Source organism: Symphodus melops (assembly GCF_947650265.1).
Source record: "Symphodus melops genome assembly, chromosome: 1".
Classification (NCBI taxonomy): domain Eukaryota; kingdom Metazoa; phylum Chordata; class Actinopteri; order Labriformes; family Labridae; genus Symphodus; species Symphodus melops.
Genome location: NC_136691.1, coordinates 45,588,988 through 45,611,985, shown reverse-complemented (window position 1 = coordinate 45,611,985; position 22,998 = coordinate 45,588,988). Strand labels below are relative to the sequence as shown.

The 22,998-nt window shown below is 39.3% G+C and overlaps 2 protein-coding genes and 1 long non-coding RNA gene across 3 annotated transcripts; 2 read left to right on the top strand and 1 right to left on the bottom strand.

The window, feature by feature from the left end:
• The first annotated feature begins 8 nt into the window (after positions 1-8).
• On the top strand, positions 9-2,950 carry LOC306821822. Its single transcript, XR_013778831.1, has 2 exons — positions 9-423; positions 1,206-2,950. It is a non-coding gene; the product is annotated as an uncharacterized lncRNA (long non-coding RNA).
• On the bottom strand, positions 2,143-12,251 carry rnft2 (ring finger protein, transmembrane 2). The gene is made up of 10 exons (XM_079340291.1): positions 12,155-12,251; positions 11,942-12,019; positions 11,216-11,742; positions 11,046-11,122; positions 10,095-10,195; positions 9,608-9,761; positions 5,284-5,433; positions 3,647-3,712; positions 3,395-3,496; positions 2,143-3,162 (listed from the first exon to the last, which is right to left on the bottom strand). Exons 2-10 carry the CDS (start codon positions 11,986-11,988, stop codon positions 3,028-3,030), a joined length of 1,359 nt encoding a protein of 452 aa, XP_079196417.1. The 5' UTR covers positions 11,989-12,019; positions 12,155-12,251; the 3' UTR covers positions 2,143-3,027.
• A 61-nt stretch (positions 12,252-12,312) lies between these two features.
• On the top strand, positions 12,313-16,904 carry spring1 (SREBF pathway regulator in golgi 1). Its single transcript, XM_079340379.1, has 5 exons — positions 12,313-12,953; positions 14,235-14,391; positions 14,517-14,668; positions 15,731-15,844; positions 16,349-16,904. The coding sequence occupies exons 1-5, from the start codon at positions 12,858-12,860 to the stop codon at positions 16,430-16,432; spliced, it is 603 nt and encodes a 200-aa protein (XP_079196505.1). The 5' UTR covers positions 12,313-12,857; the 3' UTR covers positions 16,433-16,904.
• The last annotated feature ends 6,094 nt before the right edge of the window (positions 16,905-22,998 follow it).

Here is a 22,998-nt window from a genome sequence, read left to right as displayed (position 1 = left end):
ATGGAGGGGGACGCAAGCCCAGTTAAGGTTCGATGACAGAAGAGAAGGAGGGTCATACATCCTCTAGTCTTAAAGAGGGGAGACTGGTTTGTTCTGTCAGATAAGATGTGCTGGTTGCCAATAGACCAGCCGTTGCTGCTGCCCGGTGACGCCACCTGCAGCGCGCGCAGACACTCGCCGTGCACCGTGGCTCAGCTGCTCGCCTCGCGCCTGCGGAGGATCGGGGACCAGCTGGAGAAGAACTGCGCGGTCGGGGAGACGACGGAAAGCGGCTTCGGCTGCGGAGGAAGCGGGACGGTGGTCGCGGTGAGCAGGACAGGCCACCTGAAGAGCTTCTTGCGCACGGCGATACAGCTCACCGTGCTCGTGCTGCTCGTCACGAGGCGACACCTGTAGGGCGCGAGGCGGCAACACCGGCAACAGGTGCGAGAACAGTGTCACGTCACAGTCGTAGCGTTTGAGTAAGACTTTGACCTGAACTCCTAATACGAAGGGTAACTACGAGATCGTGTGTGTCCATTGTAATTGTGTTACAATATTTTAGACGTGAGGATTGTCGGTTTTGTTTATTTAACCTGGAAGAAAAAAAAGAAAAAAAAAACTCATTGAGATTAAAAATCGCTTTTTCAAGAGTTTCCTGGACAAAACAAGCATCAACACAAGTACAGAGTTTCAGACAGACAACGAGCAGCCAAACGTAGAAATATAGAAATGCATCACGAATAAATCCTAATAAATGTTAACTTAAGATTCAAGTGTTAGATTAAGTTATTTGGTCAAACAATGCCTGGCTACTTCAACAGATATTCTATTTTGAAAACGTGTATGTATGTACAGATGTAAATAAAGTATTCCAAATAGCAGGGCGTAGAATGAAAACAAACTGTTTCGCCTTGATTTGGTTGAGTTGTCAAGTTATTATTAAGAATAGTACGTTTTATTTAACACAAGATTTATTACACATTGTAAACATGTGACAAGTTTAACTGTATGGACTTATACTGTTTATTTGTATCTTCCTTTCACCAGTTCATTCGCCACTTTTGCATTAGGGTTCATATAGTAAAATTCTGTAAATTGTGTTGTAACATCTAATATTATCTTGTCTTTTCTTTTTGAAAGCCTTTCCGATATTCGTCTAAGTTTTATCAACATTTATGTGATGTGTGCAGTAGTCATTTAAGCGCATACTTTGTGTTCTGCAGGTGGTGCCTTCAGGACCATGCACGGGGAAGGGGCTCATATTATTTGCACTATGAGAGGGAGATGCAGAAGAGCCGGAGGATGCGGTGCAAGAGGCGGTGTGCTGCAAAGTAAAGGCCGAGATACGAGGAGGAGAAACCGGGATTAAATGCAAGTTTCAGGGTCAGAACTATGTGTCTGAATAAAATCCCAAGTGTCACGAAGACCTGCTCAGGCTTGATGTGGATGCACTATGAGTTGCGTAAAGAGCTGACACACTGAACCCCAGCAGCCCTGCAGTCATGCACGTTTCTGCCCCCTGCGTGACTCTCCCATTCTGTCATCCCAGTTACAAAACGGTGATGTAATCCTCCCCTGGTAGAGTGGAGGGAAAAGCTTACCAACAGGACTGCTTTGAATGTTTACCTCTCACAATGTGAGTGCATCAACCGCGAAGGAGCTAAACTGGTTTGACATCAAATGCATCCAAAATGCACTTAAATATACCCGTTTTAAGCTTCACACTGCACTGTCATTTTTTTTACTTAAGCTATATACAGTGTACACGTTAATGGTGGGAAGATGAATGTTTTCTAAATGTTTTCTACAGTGTTTAGATGATGTTTACACATTGTCCTGTGCTTGAGCATTCTTTGTTAGGGGCAGTGTTAAGGTGTTTTTGAAACATAAATATGATACAGGACCTGTGCATATGGAAGCTATGCTGTTAATGCTGACTGTGATTTCTGGAAGTAAGCTTTGTTTAAATATGTAATGTGAGCAGGATAAACGCAACTGTGTTTTTTTAAAGTGTATGCTATTTATACTGATTCAATATTTAAACTGGCTTTTAGTATTTGGAATAATAAAAAAAAAACTTTCTGAAATAAATTATTGACAAAGAAACATAGCTGAAGTGCTTTAATTTACACCAGGAGACATGACTGAACTTTGAAGTCGTTGTTTTTTTTTTCCTAAAGGAAATAATAAACGATAATACACAATTTGCATAATTGAAGCTAAGCATATAGAAATTAACACACAGGAAAAACTAACTTCAGTTTCTTCAATGACCTCACCAGTCATGATACAAAACTACAAAATGGGTTTGTGGTGTCTGGATCTCACAATAAACAATACATCACTCTGTGCTGTTTACAGTATAGATGATCAAAAGTCACACACTAACTTACTTTTATCACTCAATATTTAAATCACATTATTTATTACGAAACACCTTGTTTACACTTTGAAAATGTTTGGACAGATTTTTTTGACTTCCTGATATTTTGCATGATCAAAGTAAGAGGAACCCATTTTGACCAAAAAAATAAATAAAAAAGTTAAATACTAATTGACAAAATATAAATACACAACCATGAAAATACCATAAATAATATAAAACAAAGTAAACATTCAGCACAAGAAGTGTGAATGCAGTCGGTATTTGATCATAAATGCACTTTAAAGTAACTTTCCCTTTCCTGTGAATGACAATGATCACAGTTTACAACAGTAAACTAAATAAGATTGTTGGCATGACTGTGTGATAAGAATCTAATAGTTTAACTGACTTTAGTCCCGATTTATTTTTCCTTTCTTTAAACTAATGCCATGCTGATAATTAGCCTGTGAATGAGACCTTCACTAATGCTCCATTTGTCCACAGAGAAAAATAATGGGATTGGTTTTTTCTCTTCTAATGGTTTGAAATGCCTTTCAGATTGGAGTCTTCGAGATAGCTATGCTCAACCTGATTGAGTTACCACAGGAATATATAATGGAAGATGTAACCAGCATTAATCACATCAAATCTTTCTTGGTCTGATGATTTCTTGTCGAAGATTAGTAGATCTGGAAGTGAGCCGAGGTTGTGCCGTCTTTCCAGCATCTCAGGGTTTCAATGACGGTGGAGCGGCACAGCGGGCATGTTCTCTCCCGGTCGAACCACAAACACAGGCACTCCTCGCAGAAAACATGCTACAGAGGGAAGTAATGCACGCCATCATCCAATAAGCACAGTAGAAGTATGAAAAGGAAAAACACATCATGCTGGTTGTGATGATCAAAAGTAGGGCAGACTTCAAATTTAAACAAGAGAGGGCAGCAGACACTGTTTTTGAGCCTAGAAACTCTTCAGTTTAGTATCTGTTCCTTTTTGAATAGAAACAGATTTATCAACCCTTTCTAAAGTAATAAGAGGAATCCTTACCTGACAGAGCAGGGCGATGGGGTCTCTGAAATCAGTCTGACAGATTGCACAAACATCCCCTGCTTCGCTGCACTGCTGACTGCCTGCTCTGACTCCATAACTCTGGAGGAGGCAGAAAAAGAGTGACGTTGAATAGGATTACAAATCGACTTCCAAGACTCATTCTGACTTCTCGTTGGATATATGCACGTTTGCACAAATCCGTGTATTTTAGACGTGTGAAGAGAAAAAAGGTTTTTATCTAAATCTCACCTGGGAGCTGCAGAGCATGACCGAGGCCTTTCTTATGGCAGACACTCGTCCACAGATGTCAAAGGACTGCAAAACAGTGGAGAGGGAGCACATCAGTTTTTATGAGTCTAATCATGGCAACTGGCAACAATATTTTCCTGTTTCATATATTCTGAAATGTGGTTCTCTTAACATTTGCTCACTAAGTGAATCCATGCCAGAGGTCAATGAATGATAAGGAATTCAACGTTGGCAGACAGTGTTGATTTTTTATTATTTATTTCAGTAATTATGGTCTCCAAGTCAGTGGACAAGCCAGTTCCTCGTAACACCACCAGATAGTGACCGTTGTGACACAACAGCATGACAAACAGATAGATAGATAGATAGATAGATACTTTATTGATCCCGAGGGAAATTCAAGATGTGAATCAACAACTGATGGCACATCGGTTGATTTCAATAGATTTCAATGAGCTGATCTTGGAAAACACTGATGTGCTGCACCTCAGCGCGCAGACAGCCGGGAACCGTTCACGCCGTTCAGTTAAAGGCATTTTCTTCATCAGTGCTAACATGTGCTGAAGTCACTGATGTTTTAAAAGAAGTCGGGACTATATTTGGAACACACTCATCATTGCATCATTTAGAGTTTCATTTATCGAAGCTTCACGGTTTTAACATCCCATTCTAAATCGTTACTAATTTAAAACTGACTCATGTCTTTTAAACAGCCCACAACTTCCTGTTCAAAAGTCACCATCTGACATCCGCAGATTTCCACCAGCTTTACTTGAAGTGGCAACCCTTACCCTCAAAGAGTTATACCCCTCCGTAAAAGGGGAACTAAATGGTAGGTATCATGGAAGGAAGGTATCATGTTAAACAGCGAGCATGCCATCTTCTGCTAATTAGGGAACAGAAGAGGTTCATAGGACGGACTTTAGTTCTGTAAAATGAACCAAATATGGGCTAGATTAAGGTTATCCAGAGGAGTCAGGAGTCAAGTCAGGGACTCACCACAGTTCATATGGATTCATCCAGAGGGGAAAAAAAGTATTTGTACCAAATTTTGAAACAACAAAATAAATGTATGTTTTATGGTTGCACAACGAGAAAAATCCTGGCATCACCAGTGATAGCTGAGATCATCCTCTGGGTACCAGAAATGGCTGAGAAAAAAAACAAACAAAAAAAACAATATGGCAGCCCCTTCAAAAGATTCTGAGACGTTTTTGGTCTCATCAGAAGTGACAGGCCAACCAGACGGATGCAGATACTGCAGGTCCTTGAACACAAGCTGCTACAGGTGCTTTAATGTTAAAGAACCCACTGAGTTTACTCTAGCACGCACAAACAAGGAGCCAAACTATTAACAGTGAAAGGTCTTACGTAAATATTTAATTTCTTAATACAAATATTCCTGTGAAACTTTTTGCTAACATTTATGCCCCAAATAAATCGGCCGAGCAAACACTATCACAACAAACTTTAGAAGCCTCAGATAATTAAAATCAGAGCAACATTATCATCATGATATTGCCACTTCTCTCAAACTGTTTCACATTTTAGGTTATAAGGACTTACAGGAGGGTACTACAGGGGGCTTTAGACTATTTTTGCAGATCGCTCATTATTTTGAAACTGGCACTCGTTACCTTGCAAAGACTGTAGATAATGATTAAAGTGGCTCCCAGGAAGTAACTGTTGGACGGGTCTTCTCCCATGATGTACTTGTACCACAGCTGGATAGGCACCAGGGCCCTGAACAGCTGGCTCAGCTCCTCGATCAGCAGGTAGAACTTCCCCTGGATAGACAGAGGACCATAATAGCAGGAGACTTTTTTTTATTAAATGCTGAGTGTGAAAATGGCTGTTAAGTACTTTCCTAGCTTAAGTAAAAGGAGGTTATTGTCATAAACAACATTGACATCATTGATTCCCGAGCTCCTATAATGCTTGAAGGACAAAAAAAATATATATCACAAAATAACTTCAATACCAAATTATTCATACTTGTAATTACTGTTTTCAAAGTAAAATCAACAAAACAATAAGCAATTCATTCAATTAAAAAAAAAACATTATTTGTCCACGGGGGGCAATTTAAGGGCACACAGAGCAATAAATGAATGACAGTGCAGGTAAACTAAAGTGCCAAAACGCAAGTACAAAAGTTAAAATACAAAATTACAAAGTTAAATACACTTAAATGCCACTCTTAAGAAAAAAGTGCTTTCTTTCTTTCTTTCAAATATCATGTAGACTTTTAACCATTATTCGTTTTAATAACCAATCAAAAGTCCTTAACGTACAAAATAAAGACTTCTACATTAAGACTGTATTCTGTCTTTGATCGACTAACTTCCCGTCCAAAAAGCAGAAAGAGCTCGACAGCTTCAGGGGACTCTTCTATCTAGTCAAGAGCAGTGCAGTATTAAAAGCTTAAAACGGCATGCCTCCAGCCCAAACATGGCTGCCATCCAGAGCTCCACAGTTTCACAGCAGTACAGGCAATTTCCCCACACTGCAAGGGAAACTGGCAGCGGTTCTTTCCACCTGCTACCCAGTGCCCACATTAAACCCAGCCCTGCGGGGGCTTCCTAGCTGCCTTAAAAAATCCCCCCCCCCCCCCCCTAAATAATCACAGAGAAGAAATGAACTTCTGAGTTCCCACTGCCACAAAAAGCTTTAAGTGAATTGGGGATGGCTAAAAACAGAGGTGACCAAAATGGAGGCCGACTTGATTCCCCGATGGCCCCAATGGCATCCCAGCTTGCATAATGACTTCCTGGATGTTGGCTGACAAAGATTGATGACTGTGGATAAAGAGCCTCGAGCAGCCAGGTTGGTAGGGGAGGAAGACCCCTGCTAGTGGCTAATTCATCTTCCTCATTGTCCCCACAGCCTCGTATCCCACAGTGCCCATCACGCCTACGCAAAAACTGTCAAATTTAAAGTTTGGACAGAAGCCAAGGAGTTTGAGTAAAGCTCTACTGCAGGCCTTGTTTGAGTAGTTTCCTGCTTGGTTTCATTACTTTGTCTGATCTCGTTATCTACTCAAGGACTCCACACACAAATACAACACTTTACATGTTAATCTGCGAGACTGTTATTAGTGCAACTTTATGTTGTTTTCCTTGGGGGGGTAATTGTGAGGATACATTTTGTTTTAAGTTAAACATGTAAATCGCTCTCTGTTTCATTACCCCAAAACTCGCAGAGATCCAAACCACACCACACGTCTTTAACTTGATGATCTTTAAAAAGGTCGGCAGGGAAGTTTTGTTGTTGACACACAAACGTTTTATATTGTTCTTCGTACAAAACAACATCTCACTGCTAGGTTTGTTTGTGTTTGACCTACTGCTCATCTGGGGAAGCGACATTAAGATATGAAATGTGACGCGTATCCATAGGTTCCATTTATTGTTTGATTCGTATTGGCCAATCACCTCTTAGCAAATCAAAAGAAGTGGAAAAGAAATGATTGATATTGAAAAGAATATTGATGTTGCTTTTAGCTCATCTATCTAAACAGATATTTATGCATGATAACATTTGAGTTGTATATCATGTCATTTCTAACATGTAAAGTTAAAAGTCAGACCGGCCCAGATATCTGTGGTTAGTTACCCTGATATCCACTGGCCATTCAAGAAGCCAAGATACTGACTGTGGCTGAAAAATCAAGAGGTTGACAACCACGTCTTCTCAAAGTGTTTATATCAAAAGAAAATTATTCATTTCTGACAATGTTAGAAATTAACACACAGCCAATGATTTCATGATACGTTCCATAATCTCGGTTTCAATTTCATATACAGTATTTGGATTTTAGACGGTTGTTAACAAAATCGCAAATTCAAATAATGTAACTTGTTAAACTTGTTGGAGCCATTTTTCACTTTGTTGATATTTTAAGAACAATTAACAAATTTATCAACCACTGGGACTTTAAACCTTGTATAAGAACAACATTAATACACCAGGATACAATAGGACACTAGCTTGGGTTCACACAAATGCAGTTTGAGGTTATTATGATCTGTCTTCAAACGTGCTGCCGTTGAACCTTTGTATGTCTCTGCTATCACTTATGCAGACTCGCACTGATTATGTAGGATCATTAGTGCGTCTGCCATTGGAGGCTTTAATGAAGTGCACAAGCTGATGATCAGACTTCTGAATAAACAGGACTGTTTTAGCTTGTATGAAGAAAATGATACAATGTGAGAGCGTCTAAACTCAACATGTGTCCCATCAAAGCTGTCAAACCCTGCATGCTGGTAGTTTCTGTGTGTGTGTGTGTGTGTGTGTGTGTGTAAGTGGAGGTTGCAGGTGATGGTCTAGCTCCGGGGAGGGATGACCTCACCCTTGTAACCCCCTTGAGGGCAAATGAGCTCAGTTGCTGTGTGCCGTGGTTCTGACAGGCCTGTAGGTCTGTTTATCAGTGGAAAATTTAATCCTAATACTTTGTAACCACACACACACACACACACACACACACACACACACACACACACACACACACACACACACACACACACACACACACACACACACACACACACACACACACACACACACACACACACACACACACACACACACACACACACACACACACACACACACACACACACACACACACACACACACACACACACACACACACACACACACACACACACACACACACACACACACACACACACACACACACACACACACACACACACACACACACACACACACACACACACACACACACACACACACACACACACACACACACACACACACACACACACACACACACACACACACACACACACACACACACTTCAGCCTGCACCTGTATGGAAATCAAAGTATCTGTGTGTCTGTGTTTGCGCTCATATTTTGTTGCCTCAGGCGACACTGAGCTTCCACAGAGTCCCGCATACACAGGCTCACGTAAGGAGGACCGTTTAAAACCTTATGAATACAAAACAGTTTCACACTGTGACCCTTTAGCGCTTTCTTCAACCAGTGAAGTATTTCATCATAGTTTAGTGTAGCTTCTTTTTTTTTTTTTTCAACAAAGTTTCCAGAGTTTGTCAATTTCCTTCAACCTAATCACTGTCTTTGCCGTGTTAGGCTTACACATGGATGTGGCAGAGAACAATAAAGTTAAATTCAGTTTCAAAACCTTTTCCGGTGTGTGCCATATTAGATTTTCCTTGTCCACACGTTCAGTAATGTGTTTTAAACCATCCATATGTGCTTTGATATCGTTACTGTGAAGCAGCTGCAAGAAGTGGAAGAGTTATAGAACAGTCACATGAGAAAATCGTATTGAGATCAAACTTGTGTGTAAACTTTATTTGTGCAGGACGAGACAGGAAGTGGATGTGCAAAAAGCTGCAATTATTTATTGTAGGTCGGCAACATAAATGGATCAAATGAAGAATTATCTTTAATATAAGTTAAGATGATTGATATTATCTGATGTTGTTGGGGTTTTTTTTATTAAAAAGGTGTATGTTGTGGAGCTTTTATCCTTCATTTGATAGGACAGTGCATAGAGGATAAAATCAGAGACACGGTGGGGAAGACGCAGGCTCGACCTGAACCTGGGTTGCCCACATTGAGGACCCTAGTCTCCGTGCATGAGGCACAACCTTACTGTGAGGCCATGTTTATTTGGATGATTTAAAGGTTATAATTAAAATCCCAATGAAATGACAGACTTCCTGGTCACAAGAACTTTGTTACAATGCCATAAAAGTGATACAAGTGAAGTTATTATTAATATTTTGCATGATGGTATTATTGAGTTTTGTTAAAAAAAAAATTATTTACAGAGCAATCTTTTTGGGCCTACTCAAATTAAATAAATGTCTCTTGTGTGTGGAAAAAGGTTGAACAGGGAAATATTAAAAGTCACATCTTCTTTAGGTTTATTAAGGCTCAGAGGAATGACTGGAGGTCTCTTACCCTGGATTTGAAGGCAAGGAGAATCTTGGGAAGGAAGAGAACAAAACATTTCAGACCGATGGTGAAGTACTTCAGGACAAAGTCTGTGATGCCCACGGCCCAGATCAGATCAAAGAAGTCAAAGCTGTTGAGGTTGGGCTTGGTAAACATGAGGCTAGAAGAAAGGAATAAAAGAAGTGGATGATTTGTTACTGGCGGGTCTGATACTCTCTTTCTCTCTCTATCAGGATGATAGAACCACAAGCAATGCACAGTTTCTTTCGCAGAATGTAAGCAACAAAATAATGAAATGAAACACAAAATACTCACAGGACATGACCAAACAAGAACAGGAGCACTCCCTAAAAGAAATGAATGTAAAAATGAAAGGGCTTACACACACGTACAAAAAGAATGAAAAATAAATGAATAAATAAAAGTAACCAAAAAACAAAGATGGCGGGCAAATAAGCACAGCTACTACAAGACATACATGTTTGTACACTACCTGTTGTGTAGCTCCTCGTGGTTAAACGTGAAGTAGATGTAAACTATGTTCCCTGTGAGGAACATGAGGATCCACAGAGCAACAAATACAGAACGCTCCTCCTGGTAAAAAAAACAAACAAACAAACAACTAAGACAAAGATGACTTCAGCAGCAGTACAATATATACATACATGTACTGAAAATGATACTTAATACCATGTTGTTGCCCTCAATTTATCTTGAGCATTATCAGTCTTAACTGACTCCAGCCTCAAAGACATGTGTGAGCAGGTCAGCCTAAATTTGATGGAAGAGCGCTATTCAAACAATCCAAGGGTAGGTGCAAGGTGCAAGATCTTGTTTTAGAATATGTGAATTAAACCAATCAGATTATTTTCCCTGCAAGCCATGTATTTCTGCATCTGCTGCACTTATTATTATATATAAAGGTTTTCACCATAGACTGTGTGTTTTAACCATCCATTTTAACGACTGGCTTGGGAAGTAGTAGGAGATCAACGTCTCCTCGTCCTCTTTTCCCATCAACAACCCATTTTCAACCGAGGAGCAGGAGAGGTGTTGCATGTCCCTGTGTTTAACAGAGTGGACATGCAATGTGAATCCACTTTTGTCAGCACATAAAAACCGTACTCTATATGAATACTTTAAATATAAGGAAACATAACACCTTTAAACCATGCTTTTTATCGTTAATATTTTCTGTTGACGCATTCGTCAAAATGGCCCTGCATTGTCAATGCCAATATTTACACCTTATTTGAACGCCATTTGGTGCAAAGATGGGCAGGTACATCGACTAAACAAATACAGCTGCTCTGTGTTGGGTAGGGCCCTCATTCTGTATAAAGCATCATCCTTGGTTGGAGCAAACATTTGACATTTTCAGAAATGTGTCATATACATTCACACCTGTATGAGCACAGCATTTAATAGACTTTTTTTTTTTTACCCGTAAGGAAACTTGGTGCCTCAATGTGGAATTGGCATAGGCAAATGTGCTGGCCATGCCAACACACACAGCAATACCTGCAGAACAGAGGTTAAACAAAATCATAATCATGCTTGTAGTATTTTTGTATGCAAGTATAGCTACCACTATGACTCTCAAAGCTGGCATACCTAGCTTATGCTGAAAGCAGACTTTAGCCAGCAGTATGAGGATGAAGGGGAAGCCTCTCTGCAGCCATGTTACTACAGCCTTTAACTCCGACAGGGCTGGAGCAGGGTTGGACGGGTCCTCCTGGTTCTCCTCCCTGGAGCTGTGCCTCTCTGAGGCAGCCCCTGTGGTGGCCTGCTGGAGCAGTGAGGAGGTCCTGTGCTGAAGGGGCTGGTGGTGGAAGTGGTGGTGATGTTGATGATGATGGTGGTGGTGGTGAGGGGGCGGTCGAGGATGAAAAGGTCCACCCTCTGTACGGTGAGGGCCGCCTTCTTCTCTGGATGATGCAGTCATCTGGATAAAAACTTCAGGGGGAGAGCCCAGAACTAAGCCAGCTGCCTGGAACTGGGCAGAGGAGACTGAGCTGGAGGGGACACCAACCAGGCCGGAGAACATCTGCTGGGGTGATGCGGGTGACTCAGGCTTCAGGCAGTCAAACACGCCACCCTCATCCAGACTGCTCTCTGACCCCAGAGTTTGGCTTCGACTCCTGAGTTGGGGAAAAAAGGGAGGTCATGTTATCTTGAGCTACATCCCTCTATTCCGAGACAAAAAACAATCCCAGTATGTACATTTCCCTCTGTTCTTTTTTTAGGCAGGGTATCCACCTACTTCTGGCAACATGTTGGAGGCACAAGGCAGGAAAAAAAAACAAAAGCTATGCTGCTTCTGAGAGTTGATTTTCTCACCTTTCAGAGGGCATGCCATCCGTGTTGCTGCTGTGTCTCCTCTGCATGGCATCCCGCTCCTTACCACATGGTTCAACCCTGCTAATGCAAATAAAGGTTAGCACTGACAGCCCTGCACAGAGGCCAGCTTACCGAATATCTGATCTTCAGCGATGTTTGGGTCGCGTTTCATGTTTGTTTGGTTTTTTTTAAGAAAGCTAGAGAATAATTCACCTGAACACGTCCTGTGACTCGCCCTGCGGGTTTTGTCATATTTGTTTGCAGGTAAGGATGAGCTGATGTTGCTGCAAAAAGGATGCTCCGGTAGTAGCAGGCAGGAAGATAACAAAAACTTCCTGTCTGACGTCATCGAGAGCGTCTATCCACCAATCAGCGTTCTCCTTCACACACCACCACATCCGTGTTGGACATGTGTTTTGCTTCTGCTGGGTGTCAGGTTTGGCAGGATAATTAACACATTTGCTGGTTTTAGACGTTTTTTGCACAGTTTCTTCAACGAAGACAAAACTGTGTTGCTATACTGCAATAGAAATAAGACTTTTTTTTTAAAATCAGTATCTAGTTTATCCTAGACGGAAAGCTAACGATCGACTAGCTAGCATGCTAACAAAGCAGGCTTTATGACAAAATATTGATCGTCTGCATGTCCATTAATTGACTAGTCGTTTTTTCTTTTTTTACAGCCAGTGCTGGATTACGCATATTTGTGAGTAAAATAAATGCTCAACATGGGCTAGCCTTGCACTCGATATGGGACGGACCGCTAGCTAACGTCCAACAAACGGGTCACATTTCGAGTTTATCACCACACTACTCAATAAAAACACAGGTCATTAGTTTATTGGTGTTGAATCGCTGCTGGTGGAGGTTTTCGCGTGTTGGACTGTCGGAGTCTCCCTCGCTGAGTCATGACGCTATGATGGTGCTGCGGAGATTACTGAGAAAGCGCTGGGTGCTGGGAGTAGTCTTCGGACTGTCTCTCATCTACTTTCTCACCAGCACACTCAAACAGGTACACCTATCCTCACTCTCTAAACACGGGGCTGGGTACATTGAAGAGATTATAGTATGAAACTCGTTTTAAGTTAGCACAGCAGCAACAACGTGGATGATTTTGGCCTTTTGGCAAGAAATCCCTGAACAAGTCGTGGTGGATCTTCTTGTCCTGTTTAACCAATGTTGCACTTAGGGAGCCCTGTCCATTAACTTACAATATTACCCTCAATGGCCCAATATAGAAATGATTAAAGACAAGTAAAACCTCCATTTAAAGGGGACATTATGAAAAAAATCACCTTTTTCGGTGTTTTTGAACATTTATCTGGTTTGTGTCTACCAACCCTCAAAATTTGAAATAAATCCATCCAGTCCTTTGTTTGTGGTCTGCATAAGTCTTACCACACAGAGAAAAAGGCTCAGTTTCAAATTGTCTATGAAAATCCCCTCTCCTCCCCTGGTATCTCCAAACATGGACTCCACCTCCAGTCTAGAGCAAAACTTTTGCACAGGTCTGCCATTTTTATTCTCTCCACAGAGGAGGGACGTCTACTGGGAAAACTCATTACATTTAAAGAGACGTACACAGCAAAACGGAGCGTTCTGATAGAGTTTCTACAGGGTCACAAACCTCCTCTGGTGCTCCATTCATGTTTTTGACCACAGCACAGATGTTTCATTTAGAGCACAGGGGGACTATTTGAAAAGGTGGATAAGGGGTATAATATGTCATCTTTAAGGGGGAACTACTCAACTGGAAAGATGTTGGCATGTAGTGTATATATAATAATAATAATGTATTTCACTTGTTGTGATCCTGATCTCAGTGCTGCAACTAAATTTGTGTGTTACTGAATATCTCTGGGAACCATGGGTGGAAGATTTTCTCTGCATTTATCAATTGTGCTGCGTAATCAATGTTATTTAATCATGTAATTGATTTAATAACAACTAAACCCATACTTCACACCTCAAACTGATACTGATGAATAAATGATGAATGAATACTGATGATAAAATGTTAATGCAAAGACTTCTTTCTTGCATTCATTAAATGTACTTGATAAAATCAGCTAATTTGACCTCTCTTTAACTCTAAGTTCCTAAAAACACTAGATCAATGAGAGAAATGGTAGGAAGCAAATGTAACTGAGGAAAACTACCGTTCTGTTGCATGATATGTTTTATGCAATGAGAAGGAGGTTGTGATACGAATATTACGACCTCTGAAAACACTAATTTCTCATCTTAATTCATCTTATCTGTAATTGCATGATCCTTCGTGTGAATTCTGCAGGAGGAGCGGACCATACGGGACCGCACGCTCTTGGAGGCCAGAGATTCAGACCACCGTATCCCCTGGAAAGTCCGTTTTAACTTGGGCAACAGCAGCCGGCAGATGACTCAGTGCAGAAACTCCATTCAGGGCAAGACGCTGCTCACCGACGAATTAGGTGAGAGATGAAGCCATTACTCAGAACTGTACAGTGATGATGACGACAGCTCAGCTCTGCAGGACTTGTTGAGTTGCCTTTTAATCAAACGATGCATAAAGCTTATCTGTTCTTACCTTTTTCAGGTTACGTCTGTGACAGAAAAGACTTGCTGATTAACGGCTGCTGTAACGTCAATGCTCCCATTACCAGACAGTACATCTGTAAGAGCTGCCTAGCCAACGGCTGCTGTAGCATCTATGAGTACTGCGTTTCTTGCTGCCTCCAGCCTGATAAGGTAATCTGTCACATCACCGACTTTTAAGGGGGCTTAGGTTATTGCTTTCATCAGAAACTGCTTGACTGGGAATATCAAGATTATTTTTGTAAATGAAAACTAAAGAAGAAAACTAAATTGTAAGAAAAAAATCATAAATACTATTTAAATTGACCCACATGAGTGATGCATGCTGCTCTTATAATAATCTGATAATTAAAAAAAAGATAATGTCCTGTTTTGTTTTGTTGTTATGGATGTTGAAAACCAAGACATCTGTTTTACAGAACACTGCCATTTTTATTCTGTTGAAGAAATTCCCCCCTTTTTTCCCGATTGTTTCGATGGATTATTTAAATGTTGTTGATACTGGGGGAGAATGACAGACCACTGTCGGTGCGGCTAGGCAGTGGGAGACGCATCACTGCGTGTATCTGTGCGTCTCGTTTCGAGACAATCTGAATGGGCAGGTACATCCAGTCTCATTTGAAATACTTGTCGTTTTTTGAAATGAGACGTGACTCTCCCAGCAGAAGAAAGGTCAGTCACTGTGGATGAGCTCGATGAAGGAGAGATGGACGATCATCTTTGAGGAGTTGACTGACTTTTACTGGGCTGGTAATTGAGTCCCTGTCCTTCACATGTCGCCCCCGCTTACATCCATCAGCTCAGCTGATGAGCCCAGGCCTAAAAGAGTGACCCAATGTTGTGACCTGTTTATCTTCTGTGGACAGTGCTGCTTGTTTATCCTTTGTATTTGAATATGTATTTGTATTATTGTATGATGTTTGATTTTTCTGACCCCTGTGGCTCTTGACCCTGACAAGCAGCCTATATAACAGAACTAAAACAAACACTACGACTTATAAAAGCATGTTCACAAAATAAATACTCAACTACCGAACCAGCATTACATTCTACTTAAACAACTAAACTCAATTTAAAACCAAAAAGTCCAAACCAAATAAAAACTGGTAAAGGTTTTTGGTCCCACTGTGGTTTTTGCATTTCATGTCAAAGATTGAAATCTGTACTTGTGTGTTTATCACTCTCTGAGCCTCTTATCTGTGTTCTTCTCCTCAGCAACTTCTTCTTGAGCGCTTCCTGAATCGTGCAGCTGACGGCTTCCAGAATCTCTTCACTGCTGTGGAGGATCATTTTGAGCTGTGCCTGGCCAAGTGTAGGACATCTTCACAAGTATGTATGAGATGCAACAAAACAGTTTAACCATCACCTCTGACACAAGATAATCACAGATTTCTGATCAGATAATTTTCAAACATATTCATAACTAATGTCATTTTCTCACAGATTCACAAGCGCACGTCCTGTCCTTTGTTCACCATTAAAGTTGATATTTGACTCAGCAGTGAAAGCCACCTAGATGATATCGTCTGTTTCCTTCATTGCATTTCTACTTCTCATTGGCCATTAAACTGTGAAGTGGCCCTTCTTTTTATAGTGATTATTATTTTAAATTTATGTTAAAACTGATTCTGTATAGCTGAAAACAGGTATTACTCTCATTCTGCATCGTTTCGACCTTTGTTTGTGTGCCGGTAATAATCAAACACTTTCCCAAAATCAGTGTCTTCGTGTTCTGCCTTATTTGAAAATATTTATTTGTTAATTTTAGTTTTAAGTAATATTTATATGATATAAATTGTTAACCTGTTTATTTTATCTTCCACTTTCATACAGAGCGTTCAACACGAGAACACATACCGAAATCCTCAAGCAAAGTACTGCTATGGAGAGAGTCCTCCAGAGCTCCTGCCTGTGTGAGCTTCGGCTTTGTTACTCTGGTGAAGGAAGAGAAGGAACAACAGTGGGTCAGGGAAGCATCCCTGTTTGGACACAAATGGTGCTTGGACAAAAGACTCTAAAAACCCAACAACTGTTTTCTGGACAATTTTGCATTATAGTGGCAAAACATTTACATTACCAGGATCAAACTCAAACTGGACAAATGCTGTACTGTGCGTAACTTTATTATTTTACACTTCATAAGTGCATAGTCATACATTCATCCGTGATGATCATCAGGTCTACATAGCTGGCAGCTCAACCTCAAGAATTCACTTCAAACCAGTCTGAGTCATGGCTTCATTCACAGTAAAGGAAGGAAACAGCTCTTGTATGTTTAATTGGACATATTGAAAAGCCGCTAAGAATGTGTTATTACTTCTGTGTCTTCGTGCATGCCTGTGAAACTATTTAATAGAAAATATTTAATAAACGTGACTGTGAAATGGTGTTGGTTCGCTACATATTTTAGGAATGGTGATGGGTTTTTATGGTTTTTATTAAATTCTGCATGTTACTGATGTAACGAGAGGTCAAATTCTGGGGTATGTGTAGTGTATTGAAAGTTAAAGGTTCTAGAAGCTTAACAATTGTTCAGGGAAGAAAAATAACTTGATTTAATGGTTGTTGAAAAAGAACAGCTTGCTGATGTTCCAGGGAAAAGATAACGCTGCATGATCAAGCCAAATCATGAAAAAGATATCTTTTTGTAATATATTTCTTTAAGTTCTTTTACCATAAAAATACAATTAAACCATAAAAGGCTGTTTTGTTTAAACAAGCACAGGTGTGCAACAAAGGGAGACAATTTCTGCATGCTTTACATTTGTGATATCAAAAGTTTAATTTCAGATATTTGCATTATTTCTTGAACATGCCTCAAAAGTTTCAGAGCCATGGCACAAAACTTGAATTGTATTTAATTGATCGCTTCATTTTAGAAGGACAAGGCTCTCATTAATCTTCGTCACAATGTTGTTTTCTTGTTTTGCTTTGATGGGAGTTTGACACATATCTGCCTCTGTGCAATGTCCATCTGTCCACAAATTGACTGTGGATTACAGTGATTGGAGTCCAAACTAGTGGTGGCTCTCTGAACGTGATTTTTATCAGCTTCTTTTACTACCTCAGGCGGTGGAGCTTGCACACAAGGGATGGATGGCCGGAATAAACAATTAATCACTGTGAAGGCTGAGCAAACAAACTATCGTAATTAAGAAATGTATTAGAGCCCCTTTTCATTGCCACTTTGGCAAGTTGATTAATTACCGTCACATGGGAACCACATCAGCTGGTGGAAAGTAGCACATTTAATGAACAGTAATATTTTTCATGCAGTCTATAGAGGGCTAGTTTTATTTTTAAGGAAATTAACTTTCTGTCTTGAGAGGATTCATTAGAGGGGTTTCTTTTGATCCAAAAGCTTTGCAAAATCTGGTAGAAATCTTAAAAATGAGTAGCCTACTAAAGTTGGGAATCTTAATAGGTATTTCATAAGACTGAAATAAATGTGAAAAACTTTAAAGAAATCTAGCCAAACAACAGTTTTGAGATAACGCAATGATAAATGACTGAGTGGGCTTGACAAAATTCCTATTGATTGATATCTCCCTCAGTTTGATGGACATCTTTTGGCTCGGCTCCTATACCAATGGCACATTTAAAAAGTATTTTGAAACCCTAAGCGGTATCTTCAGACCTTTAAGTCAGAGTCAGCAGAGAGAGGCCTTCTAATCCTAAAATGTCTAATTTCAGATGGTCACTATTAGCTGAGTTACCTCCATTTGTTCTCTGAATGAGTCTGAAACATTAGCTAGTGCCTAACCAAACCAAACTTCCTTCTCCAGCACTGAAAAATCAAAATTATTAACTACATTGAACACGAATTGCTGTTTGAAAATAATCTGTGAATTTAACACTGATGTGAACATCTGACAACAGTGAGAATATCAGTTTAACCGCGCAAATTTAAACTCATCAAGAATGCCCATATAAACTTAAATGACATTATTTCCAATAGTTTTTTAAGCTAATTTCTAATACCTTTAACTGCTTATTATAATGTAGGGCTCTTAATTATATAATTTTAAAGCTGAAGTGGTTTTGGATTTTCAGTGTCTTTAGCATATAAACTACAAGCTTGTTAGCCTGTCTTGGATTAGATAATACTACAGCTAAACCTGGACTCAGTTTCAAATTTGAAAAAGGCTCTCAACAATAGTTGGATTTTTTTTAGCCTAATCCATCAAATACCGGAAAGTGTTACTTCCTGTTTTGTTATTTAAGTAATGGGATTGTGAGTTAATAAACTTTGGGAGAATATTTTATATTAAGCTTGAATTTGTAATTTTTTGGATGGCATTAGATTGCTATTTCTATACTTAATGCTAGGCTATGCTTAAAGCTTAGCAGCAGGTAGCATTAGCTCTACATGTAAAGACAGGCTTTGTCTCAACATTAGAAGGGGACATATAGGCTATTGGCAACAGGAATCATACATTTATTTATTTATTATTATTTTTAAAAGATGAACATTTTCATACCTCAATTTCCACAGTATGAGACATGTCAACAAACAATACATCTTATTTTACACCTTAATTTGTAACAAACTTTGCAATCCAAACTCAAGGGTAAATTACAAGAGGTAAGCACTCCCCCCTAAGTAGTTCTGCTGTGTTGCCTCAGCAGCTTTACGAATCATTTTGTATTTGCCTGTGATTGTTGCTCTGGTATCTTTATGTTTAATCTTCATTTTCTTTTTGATTGTTAAAATGTGCCCCCCAATCTTAGCCTCAAGCCAGTCCAGATAGTCCTTGGCAGTCTTCAGCAGAGTGTGGCTCCACTGCTTCCTTTCAAACATGTGCGGGGGCATTATGGGCTGGGATGGCGCCGGAAAGCACTCTCCTCCGAGGATTTCATTCATACACACTGCAAGGATGCTGACCTTGGAGATGGTTTCTCTGAGCTTCTTGTGAAGTGGAGGTTCATGAGGATTCAGGTTGCTGTTTTGATCCTCCAGGACTTTCTCCAGCCCTTGAGCAATGAACATGAGGCTGCACTGAACCTTTGAACCGCGAGGAGACGAGTTTATGTTGACCTGTAGCTCAGGAAAGCCCGGAGACCAAGGGCCGAGGTGCTTCCCATTGGTTTCGTCCTGAGAAAAACAATACAAAGTGAAATATAATATTGAAATCTCAATTTATCGCAAATATGCCCCTTGAAGCTTAAAACAGGAAAACTCAGCCAAGAGCTGTGCCTAAATTCAATTAAAACAAGTTTAACATTAACGTGTCACCATATCTTGCAATTGTTATAATTATAGAAATTCTATAACAGAAATTAAAAGTGTTTATTGAGTATTTATCTGTGCATTTATTTGAAATAGTAAGTGCTCTGTTGTCAGCTTTGTTATTATTGGACTTACATCTTAATTACAATAGTGTTTTCTAAAATTCTGATATTAATTGTTTTACAATTTAGCCTTTGAAAATATGGTGAATGAACTCATAGTTCACAATTTGTCAGCAATTAAAACACATACATTTCCACCATGTGTTTCCAGAAACACCAGGAAAACCAGGTGTTACTTAACAGATGTATTTAGAAAACATATTTTGGTCCTTACTCTATCTTCTGTCTGTAACATAAAGTGGATTAAGTGTTATTATAAATTCTCTGAAACTAAAACATGACAATACATCCTGTATTTTACTGTATCACTTTGAGTAATGTTATTTACTGAATATTTAACATCAACATGGGCCGTTCTTCATAATAATATTTTTACTTTTGAGACTTAAATATGTCTGTATTACTAAACAACATTTTTGGGAGAAGTTATACTGAAAACTTTTGCTTTTTGGTACAATTGACACTTTTATGTCAGTAAAAATTATTTATACCCCTTCTTACTCTTCTTCTTTAGCCTGAAAATTAGTCAAATTGATTGAGAAACATCACAGAAAGAGCCTTAAAAAAAGAGTTTTGATTTGCTTAATATTGTGCTGCTAAAAGTGAAAATGTGCAAACTTTAGGTCAAAATGTCAGAGTCTTGACTACCATCCTGAGACACATGCATCACTTTGAAACATCCTGTAAATAAACATAGTTTAACATTACTTACAAAAAGTTTCAAGCTTGCTTGCATTAAACCCTTGGTGAGGGCAGTCAGCTCCTTTGGCATGCATGAAACTCCCGCAGCATGTTGTGCATGTCCTGCATCCAAGCCGTGCACCAAAATCAACAACCAGGCACAAAATACTTTCAGAAAATCTGTAAAATCAAAGTGCAAAATTATATAAAGTTCAAAGTTAGATTTTCCTTTCTGACATTCTTGAATGAAAAAAAGAAGAAATGTAAGCTACATAGCATACTTTACCTGCTCTATAGATCATTTTGACTTTCAAGTGTATCAATGGGATGAGCTATGACTCTGTTAGTAATGTAACACAATTACACAAGATCATTTTATATGTGCTCAACTCTCACTGGAGGCGTGAAAGAAAAGAAGATAAACCCGCCTTATCTTGAACTTACGTTTCATTTCAAAAACGTATGTAAGTTTTGATGAAAAAACTTAAGTGGCAAACTGATCAAGATTAGGTTCATTTGACAGTCATCACCTTGTGCTGTTTTATCTGTCACTTCAAGTTCACCTCCAGTTGATAAAATGCTTCAAATGCTAAAGATAAGAGCGACAGAGAAGACCTTTTCTTCAACACCGCTGTCCTGAAGGTTCACAAGAACAAAAAACTGTGATAATTTCTGCAAAAGAATGACATTTAAGTGAAATATACTGTAAATAGCAAATGCATGGGGTTATTTACACAATGTACATCAACTGTTAATTCCAATTTGATATAAACTTTCATTACCTCTAATGACTCACTGCCAAAGAAAAAAAAACCCACTCTACTCTTGACATATTTTCATTTTAAATTCTTGTTTTGACCAGTTTCAATGTACGTCAGCTGTTAATCACATCATTCTGACAAGACAGATCTGAGAGGATTGAATCAGCATATAACGTAGTTATGGCTCATACATACTTTCTATGCGTAAATGTGAAACTAACCACAACACAACAACATCCTTTTATTGTCAACCGGGTTCAGCCAAGTATGACCTTTCAACTGATCATATGTTTTATATTCACATTATCTGGATATGACCGATTTTTATTGGTTTTATTGGTCTTAACAAGTTTTTTTTTTTTTTCAAATAAAACACACTTAAAACTGATTTGAAATTGATCTGAATTGTTTCATGAGGTTCAATTGGAGTACCCCTAAGATTTTTTTATTATTATTATCTTACATACTTAATTAATCCCTGAAGTAAATGTCGGTGTAAACTTTGTTATTTAGAGACATGCTTCTCACACGCAAAGTCCCAAACTAAACACATCCACAAACAGGACTTGTGAACACGCATTAATGGAGAGATCCTATCCTATCTCAGAAAGTTATTGTGCCATACTACCTATCGAGAACATTGCACTCCCAGAATGCAGACCTGCTTGTTGCACATACAGTTTCTAAATGTCCTATATGAGGTAGAGCCTTCAGTTATCAGGCGCCGCTCGTCTGGAATCGTCTACCAGTCGGGGTCCGGGAGGCAGACTCATATGTAATTTCAAGAATAGACATTAACTTTTCCTTTTTTCATAAATCTTATAGTTAGGCCTTGGGCAGGTATAGACCAGCTCACAGTTATGCTGCTATAGGCCTAAACTACCAGGGGAAGTGGTATCTTGAACACACACACTCTCTCTCTCTCTCTCTCTCTCTCTCTCTCTCTCTCTCTCTCTCTCTCTCTCTCTCTCTCTGCTTTCATCATATTACTGCATGTCACTATCTTTAAATTCCAGTTACTAGCCTCTCCTTTTTCTGGGAGCTCCTGAGCTCTCTTTGGTTCCTCGGGATTGTTGGTGAGGATGGCCAGCCCAAACAACTAAAAGGACTTTCTATGTTTCATAATCAGGTCCTGTCCAGTCTTTAATTATAAAGTGCATTTCATTCACCGGGCTACACAATGTGCTTTACATAAAGTAAAACATATAATACCAGTAGTTTGAAGTGTAATTGCAGAATTTCAGAACCTGCAGAACTTTTGGCAAAGTCACAAAATTCATTATAGATGCGGGAAGTTTATTTATAGAGCACAATTCATACATAGAGCAATGCTTTACAGAATTCAAAAGTTTAAGTCTAATTTAAATGGATTCTGAAAAAAACAACCAGCCCCAGAACATTGTCCTGATGATTTAGGCTCACAGTTTGCTGAACTTTGGGTTGACTTCTCATGGTCACTTTTCAGCAGTCAGGATTCCGTATAAAAAATACATTTATTACACAGTATAAAGGAATACAACGAGTGAAAACAAGAATGACAAAACACACACACATTAAAAACAGCATCCTTTAAGCACACTTGTAATGTATTTCTTCACATTTTTACTGTTCTTATTTTAACAGTTCCCTACTGAATGTGGACTAAAGTGAATATGCTGTTATTAAATGAAGCTTAACATTGTCCATATA